This window comes from Pygoscelis adeliae, unplaced genomic scaffold, assembly GCF_000699105.1.
Source record: "Pygoscelis adeliae isolate BGI_AS28 unplaced genomic scaffold, ASM69910v1 Scaffold174, whole genome shotgun sequence".
Lineage (NCBI taxonomy): Eukaryota > Metazoa > Chordata > Aves > Sphenisciformes > Spheniscidae > Pygoscelis > Pygoscelis adeliae.
The window spans coordinates 3398508-3407428 of record NW_008824676.1 but is presented as its reverse complement, the minus strand read 5'-3'; the positions used below and the strand labels follow the sequence as shown (position 1 = coordinate 3407428).

General features: G+C 37.9%; 1 protein-coding gene across 1 annotated transcript in view; it reads left to right on the top strand.

The window, feature by feature from the left end:
• Positions 1-7612: 7612 nt before the first annotated feature.
• RNF19A (ring finger protein 19A, RBR E3 ubiquitin protein ligase) overlaps positions 7613-8921 on the top strand; it is a 22003-nt gene continuing 20694 nt past the window's right edge. Inside the window, exon 1 of the mRNA XM_009323073.1 lies at positions 7613-8349. Within this exon, the coding sequence (XP_009321348.1) occupies positions 7733-8349 (617 nt within the window). The 5' untranslated portion in view covers positions 7613-7732. The remainder of the gene's footprint in view (positions 8350-8921) is intronic.

Genomic DNA, 8921 nt, shown 5'->3' with positions numbered 1-8921 from the left:
ATGGTCTGTTCCTTTGGGGTTTGAAGGGATGGTGACAAAAAAAAAAGAAACAACCAGACTGAGGGGAGGTGCTTTAAGTGCACTCTCTTCTTTACAAGCATTATCTGCAAGAGGAACAGTTTTGCTGGAGTTAGCAATCAGTCGTTCAGAGACTTTCAGAATGACTTGAGCAGCTTGCAAGACTTCCTTTCCTAATAGCAGCTGTCATGGACACATGATACAGGATGTATTGCACATAAATTTCTAAGGAAGAAGCATAACTTTTTTTTTAATAAGCTGTTGAAGATTTTTCTAGCTGTCAGGATTGGTTTGTCACGTGCTACATACCGTTGTGAATTTTAAAATCACATTGTATATCAGTTAACTTTTGGCAATTCTGCAGTGTGTACTCTGCAGGCTTCTGTGTATTTTAAATACTGTCAATCTTTTGATTTTAATGCCTGGTCAGTCTGACTGTCTCAGGCTTTGAGCCCAAGCGGGTTCATAGTCTGTCTGTTTGCTTCATTGTTTTATAAACAACATTGCTTTGTTTTGTAAGTGAAAATAGAATTTCCAGATAATTGACTCAGGACTTTATTCTGATTGCACTTTATTTTTCCTTAAAGTGGGACACAGTAACAGTGCAGTATGTAAATGTTTAAGAGATTAAAATATCTCTGCCTCACAAGTGCTTTTCTCTTAAATTCTTGTGTAATAATATGTGTGAATATCAGGAGGTTTATAACATTATTACGGAGTAATAATCTGTACATAAAGTTGATTAGAGAAACTATAATGTTTTTCTTCAATGCTTATTGAAAGATGCTTTACAAATAAATAGCAGTCTTGTTCTTGCTTTAGTGAACATCCCAGTTGAAGTGCAGAGTAACAGCTGAAAAGAAAGGCTTGCAGGTGATGAGGGAATTGCTCTAACCTTTTGTCTGCTTTTGGTATCTAGTAATAGTCTTTTGTTTAATTTTAACAAGGCATTACATAATGTCTCTAAACTGATCCTAATTATTAGAAGACTTTCCTAAAGTAAACTAGCTCTGCATTATAGAAACTCCCATATGTTAAAGCGAGTCCTTTTGCTCCTGGAAGATCCCTTGTTTCTCACTCTGCACTGGTCTAATGGCCTATGTGTGTCAAGCTGACTTGTCCCAGAGGGTTTAACTTCCTTTCAATTTAGGGATAAGGGCCCTACTCTATTCTGCTTACCGGTTCTGTGCTGATAATGGGCATGTCCCAGATCTTGTCAACACCTTCACTGAGCCTGCTGCAAGCTCCAGTGTGAAATTAGTGAGTGAATGCTTGGTACAGTACTTGCAGGCAACTCAACTTCCAGTCTTTTGAATTTGCATAAATTTAAAAAGTGAAATTATTTCACTGAAGCTGTTCTGTTGTTTAAAGATGATATGTAAAGTTTGAGACTTGACATGGCAGATTTCTAAAGGTTTTGAAAAACTTGTCTTTGATCACTTGTGGATTTGGGAGTCCTATTTTTGAAATAATGGCCTCTGTGCAGCTATCAGTAGTCCATCGTAAGCGTAAAGAAATGAGAGCCTAATTAACTAAATGATCAAGTAGTTCTCGCTCTGAAAAACATTTACTAGTAGTAGAAGCAGCTCTAACTTTCATAATGAATGGTCTTTGTGCTTTGAGAGACATTCACATACGTGGCTCTTAGAACAAAGCAGGACAGGAGAGTAAAGATATCTTCCTGCAAAAGTGTCTGAAAGATAAGAATTACTTTTTGCTTAGATCAATTTTCTAAAATCTAACCTTCCATACTGGTGCTCTCTTATTCAAAATAGAAAAGCCATAATGAAGTAAAACTTACATGAGTGTATTTTTAAAGTAGTTATACACAGCTCAGTTTGAGTTAAATGAATTAAGTCACTTTGACTTTACATTTTTGCATCCTGGCATACTGTTACAAATCACTGTAAATGTTTGATAAGTATCTGTAGGTCTGGGTTCATTTTAAAAGCATGAGAAATCTTCTGATACAAATTTGTTAACTTTCTTTTATAGAATAAACTTTTCAGTTTAATCCAAATAGTATCAACCCTTTAATTTCACCTTTTATTAGAAATCAAAGTTAAGACATCAAAAAACCCCACACAAATTGAACTTAAATATCTTTACAATCTTCTAAACATTAAATGGTAAACATTAAATGGAAAATGTTACTATTCTTAATTTTAGTTTTTGAGGGGAAGTACATTGAAGGAGTCTTGAGTGCATTCTGCTAATTGTTGCAGTTAATGCAGCATAGGTGAAACGCTTATGTTACCATATAAGGATTTTATTTTTCAACTTAGTGCATATAAAGGTTCTGCCAGAACCTTTGTTGTTTCGACATAATTTCCATTTGTTTACTTCCAAGTTGCAAAGTGTTGGTTCTGCTTGTACTAAATCATCTGTGATTAAACCAAGTAATAGTCCTAGCATGCTCTGATACCACGTGCGTTGACGTGAGTATGGTGGAGTTTTTTAATGGGACATAGTGCTACAGAACTACATAGCTGTCAAAATTGTTAAGCTCTTTCACTGTGCCTCACTGTTTTAACTCTTAGTGATGCAAGATTTTTAGTTGAACCTGAGGCATGTGTAAAGTGAGTAGGGGTATATTCTTTTAGAAATCCTCAGGCAGAAGTGTTTGGTTTTTTCTCCCAATTTTAAAACTATTGTGGAATGAATTGACATTTAAAGAATGCCCGTTGAAATGAGAGACTTGATTGTGGTTTAAAAATCCTGTGCGTTGGTATTTAATTTAGTAGCTTAAGCTTTTGCATGTTTTTGTTTTACATTTTATTCCAGTATTTTTACAGTTCTTACGGTATGGAGTAAATGAAAGGGAAAATGTTTCTGATGCCTCTTTTAGATGTTTAGTTACCTCTGTGTTAAGAACATCATAGCTTAGAAATTCCAGGATACTATGTGATTGGCAGGAGATGCTCATTGGAAGAGGGAGGCAGAATCTGTGATGCATCGTCGGTGGATGAACGTCAAGCTCTGGGGTTTTTTTTGTTACAGCTCTCTTTAAGCTGAAGCAGTGCATCTCAGAAAGCAGCTACAGAGTATAGATGTTGGGAATTACAGATGTCAGAAGGAAGCTGTTAGTAGTCAGTTTTAATCAAGAAGTAGCTTTCAGTATGCTAACGCGAAGTCGGTGCTTGGTTAAATTGCCAGGAGGAGCAAATGCCTAAAATGAAGAGCGTTCATTTGCAATAGGAAAAGTCTAAATTTGCCATTGAAGCACCAATGACATGAGGGAATGTTTAAGGGTTTTAGTGAGGATGTAGCTACATCTATGTTTATGGTGGTTTTTGTCCTTTCCTACACAAATGTTTAAGCCTGCCTTCATTTTGCAAATGTGTGTGAAGCTGCTCGTCCTGATGGCAGACTCCCTTATTTGTTGCTCCTGTACACCAGGTTGAACCGTGTAATGGAAGAGCAGGCAGCATGTTGCGCTTGTGCCTCTGGTGTGTTTGGAGGACAGTTAGGAGCATGAGGGAGTTAGTCTACCCCAGCAGCTGGCTTACGGAAGTAGGGCTTTATCGCTCTCTTTTTGCAAAATCAGTAGGGTTATACTCAGCTGCCCTAGTGCATTTCCTAAAAGTTTTGAAATTGGTAAGATGAGACAAGCAAAGGTGATGTCATGGAGAGCCATACTAGAAGATATTTTTCACCCCAGTCATCTGAGTTGAAAATTTCTCCCTTTGCAGGACTATTCTGATTTCCTTTCCCTCTTCGTCCATTATATGGTCAGCAATAGCATTTACTTAAAGCAGCATGGTCAAAAAGAATTATAGAAGGAAGTTAACTGGATGTTTGTTAGGTTTCCCTAGCAAACAGTTTAGGAAGGATTACTGAAGGAACAGATAGTAGCTAAGTACTGAGCTTTATGTGAGTTACATCTGTAAACGTCATTTGCACTTTTGGAAATCTTCAAATGACAAGGTGTGTTTGTGCTGTGGCAACTGGTGTTTTGTGGTAGTCTGTGGCGCAAGCTGAATGCAAAGCACGGCTGGAATTTGGATTTGCGGTAGGGTTTTAGGCATGGCAGGAAGCCAGAAACATGGTTTTTCTGTAGTCAGTAAGTGCTTTTGAGGAAATGTTGAGGACAGTGGTGAATTTAAATTTTTAGGAGTTATGCTTAGTGTGTGGTTTTTTCTATCCCTTTGCTGTTGCCCATATTAGATTCTTTATGTTGACAGAGTTTATACTGGTCAGTGAGAGTGGTGCAGAACTTGCGATGAATGTTCCCTCTCGCAATCAGATTGTTCGTTACTATTACCATAATTGTGTGTCTCGGCTCGTTTCAAGACTTTTAATTTCAGAGCTTCATTTTTCACACAGCGTTATCTTCTTCATGTGGACTTACTGTTACTGGAATAATACAGGCGTTGTGTTCTCTGGCTGTACAGAATCAAATATTTTTTTCCTTCTTTTTGTCAGCAAAAACATGCAGATGCTGTGTTGGGTTGGGCAACATGAGAACTGGCCTGTGCTCCAGATTGCGCTACTAAGGCTTTTATGATTTTGTACAGCTCTGATCATTATTAGCATTGTAACATTTGTCTTCATTTTTCCCTGTAATAAATAATCTGCGGAATCTTTTCACTTCAGCAAAGTCATCTTTGAATATCACTAAAATGGCAACCCAAAACTACTATATAAGGAACAGTATGGCTTTTAAAACTAGCTTTATGCATTTAAAACTAGAAAGCATAATTGATGATTGTCTGAAATAACTAGCAACTTCTCTATTCAAAAATCCTGACAAAGTTTAACCATTTTCTTTAGAAGAGCAATCTGCTATTTCTGAGAGACTGCTTATCAGATCCCATTATGCAAACAGAACTATAGGACATACTGGTCTCTTCCTTTTAGAGCATGGGAGAATCTTTGGGTTTTTGTTTGTTTTTTTTAAAGTACAACTGGTTCATCACCAGAGCTGCTATTTCTTGATTTTGTACATCTGTTGGAACTGGCAAAAATGCTGTAATATGCATTCTTTCCTCTCCAGAGAAAGGGAGGAGGGGAAGGCTTGTAGTCATAGGCTTGGCTGTGTTACTGTGTTTACTTCCTACTTTTTTTTATTTTATTTTTTCTTTTTAACAAAAAAACACCTTCTTGCCTGAAATGAGTGCTTTGATTGCTGTTCATATTGTTCATGGACCTCCTGCCTTGGGGAGGATGGCACATTCCACTGTCCTGGTAGTATCTGTGTGAACATACAAATGTTAGTAAGTATGTAGTTATAATAATGCTTTCAAGGTTATTCTTGCATTTCTAGACATACAAACTTAAAATTTATTGTCAGCCATAGGCTATAGGGTTTTTGTATCTCTAGTATATTTCAGATGCCGTCTACCAACTGTGTGTATCTATGATACAACATCGTGCGAAGATCCTGGAGAGGAGGATGTTCCCTTCTGTCGTCGTTGTTGAGCAGTTTTTTTTCAGTTTCACCTTTTTTCTTTAGATAAGGAATGTTTTAGTTCATTTAATGAGAAACAGCAGCTGTAAAACTATTAAACTTGTTTTGGGAACAGAAGCAGGTAAAGCATCCAAGATTCCTTTTGACTGGATTTTGGGCTGAAAATGTTCCCTTAGGAGGGAAGGAAGAGTATGTTATGTTCTTGAAATATGCTTTATTGTACACCCTAGAAATAAAATAAGAATTTTTGGATAGTGTTCCATGGAGGTAAGATTTTCCATTATTAGGAAAAAAGTAATAATTCAGCATTTGAAAAAATAGAATATAGTGGCTTTTTTCTTAAAAAAAAAACAAGAGCAACAAAAAAAAGTCTAGTGGCCCAAAACATAAGACCTCTTTCTAGCAAAACCAGATTGGGGGTGGAGGGTGTTGCGCTTTTTTTGTGTGGTTTGTTTGGGTTTTTTTCTTTTAATTTCTTACACTTGAGGAAGGTAGTATTCTTGTGGTGTGCTACTGTACTGGATGGTAATATAAACTGAGTAGTGTTGACTTGGCTACCTGCTAGTATGTATATAATACCAAGCTACAGTAGTCTGAAGAGGGCCCAGCAGTGGGTTTGCTGCAAGCATTGCTCTGGCAAGCTGGACAGCCCGTGTGCTATCTCTGTGTTTCTTCTTTGGAGAGGGATTCGTTTCCGCTGCTGGTCAGTCTTCCTCTGAAACTTCCTAGTCTTGACCCAGTCATCTCAGTGATCCCGTCCCAGAGACATACAGCACACTGTTGTTTTTCGGCCAGTCTCTAGCTGGTGTGCAGACTGCCTGGGCTCTGGTAAATAGAGGCATTTACCTCAACGTTGGTTTTTTGCCTCCCTTCATCTTCTCCGTATCAAGATGTGTAAGTTAGAAATTATATTTTTGTATTATCACCAGTGGCCCTCTACATTCCTTTGCTTCTACCTTTTGACTTATTTTTAGTATCCAGTTTCTGATTTTATCATGGTATAGTAAAATCATAGAAACCCAGTGGGAGGTAAGTTGGGAAACACTGAGGAAAGAAATGGTGCCAGCAGTGGCTGCATCCAGATATGCAACACTGATGTCACATACGAAATGCCTTCTCATTCTTCTATTACAAAAGCAGTTCACTGAGAGTTAGAAAAATTCCTCTTGTACAGTCAAGCTCCCAAGAAGTGGGAATATTTGCATGTTTGGGGGAAGCTAGTGTTTTTGGCTGGAGGTGATCTTCCACTTCTTGTAGCAGTCTCTTCTGTTGGAGGAAAATAGGAAAACACCTTTCTTTCTCCTCTTGGAGCCAGCCAGTTAAGCAACAGGGAACAGAGGAAATCCTTGCCATCATCTTGCACATAGGGAATAATTGAAGCTTGATATGTGATAGGAATCTGATTTTTGGGCTGCCTTTTTTTAAATAAAAATCAGTATGATGGAAAATTCAAATGTTGTCACCTTAACTCTATTCTTTGCTTGAATTGCAATATGGAAGTTGAAGGCCAAGACAGTCACTTATTCTGCAGCTCTGCTTCCTGAAATATTCAGATGCCTTACATTATAAATATGCATTCACATACTTCTCTAAGAACCCTTACGTTTTGAGAATGAATATCTTGAGTTGTTTAGCCACAGTGACTTAATTTCTGCTGGCAGTCTAAATGGATTAAAAACACACACAAAAATCTTTTGTTTCTTTTAATTAACTATATTGGGGTTTGTACATGACCTTATTGCATGAGTGGAAAATGTAAGGTAGAGAAAACAGAAAAGTTTCCAACGTTGTAAGCCTGTTACTATGCTATATAGAAGAACCTGTTATACATTTACTTAGCTGTCACCTTGGGTTATGGTGATTTCTACACATGCGTGTGCACGCGCACACACACACCCCCCTTAGGGAGCAGGGGAGTGAAGATGCCGTTCTTGCCACTGCTTAAGTGTAACAAAGATACACCTTGACCACAGGGAAATTTCAGGCTTGTTAAGATGAGAAGGATGCAAAGGGTAGAAAAAGCTGACAGAAAGAAGTATTGGGTCAGATGGTGAGAAGATGGTAGTAATATGAATAACAGGTCATTAGAGTGCTGTGATCTTTCAGAACCAAAAGTGATGGATGTGATTCTAATCTATCTTTTTTTCATCTTTCCTCCTAATATAGGGAATTCCTCTGAAGAATTTGATGGAAGCAGATACATGTGAATTTTCTGTGTGAAGACTCTCAAACTGGATTACATAATAATATGCCTGTGTCCTCTGACTCTATTATTTGGATCCTTAAAAATGATTAGGTTTGTATATGAAATTTAACCCATTTCTGATGAGTGACCTAGACATGAGTTTACATCGGCAAATGGGCTCTGATCGGGACCTCCAGTCTTCTGCTTCCTCTGTGAGCTTGCCATCAGTTAAAAAGGCACCAAAGAAAAGAAGAATTTCATTGGGCTCTCTTTTTCGGAGAAAAAAAGACACGAAACGGAAGTCTAGGGATTTAAATGGAGGTGTTGATGGAATTGCAAGTATTGAAAGTATTCATTCAGAAATGTGTACAGACAAGAACTCTATTTTCTCCACGTGTACCTCTGCCGATAACGGAACAACCTCTAGCAGCAAACCAAGTGGAGACTTCATGGAATGCCCCTTGTGCCTTTTGCGGCACTCCAAGGACAGGTTCCCGGAGATAATGACTTGTCACCATAGATCTTGTGTGGATTGCTTGCGTCAGTATCTCCGGATAGAAATCTCCGAGAGCAGAGTTAATATTAGCTGTCCAGAATGCTCAGAACGATTTAATCCTCATGATATTCGTTTGATATTAAATGACGACATCTTGATGGAAAAATATGAAGAGTTTATGCTTAGGCGATGGCTGGTTGCAGATCCTGATTGTAGGTGGTGCCCAGCTCCAGATTGTGGGTATGTATTTTTTTCCTAATATCTGCAAAAAAGCAACAGCATAAATAGATAATGTTCATAGCATTATGCTTTTTGAAAAGTTAATTGCTTTACTTTAGCATTTTGTTATGTGTTGTACAAGTAGGTAGCAGGCAGAATTGTCTTAAAAAAAACAACAAACAAAAACAACAAAAAAAGCCCCCACGCCACAACCCACCTTCCAAAATAAAACCCTTCCTCAAGTAGGATTTTCTTTTTCTGCACAGAGGGAATTTCAGCAATGTCATGAAACTTATTGGTGGTAGGTGGCTGCTGTGTATCTACAGCAGGCAAAAAAAATTTAGATGTTGCACTGCTGAGGCAACAGTGCAAAGCTCAGACTAATAAGAATTGAAAATTTGGTGACTGTACTTTTAACTTAGTCCATTTGTTAAAGCACAGTGAGTATTTTGGTTTTTTAACTGCGAAAAATGATTGAAGGTTTTCTTTCAATAAAAAGGCCTCTCCAGCTTCAGATATCTTCCATCTTGTGGCTGGTTGAGACACCACTTGTTGCCTGTCAACAGGATTCTGATGTAAGATAATGATCAGCT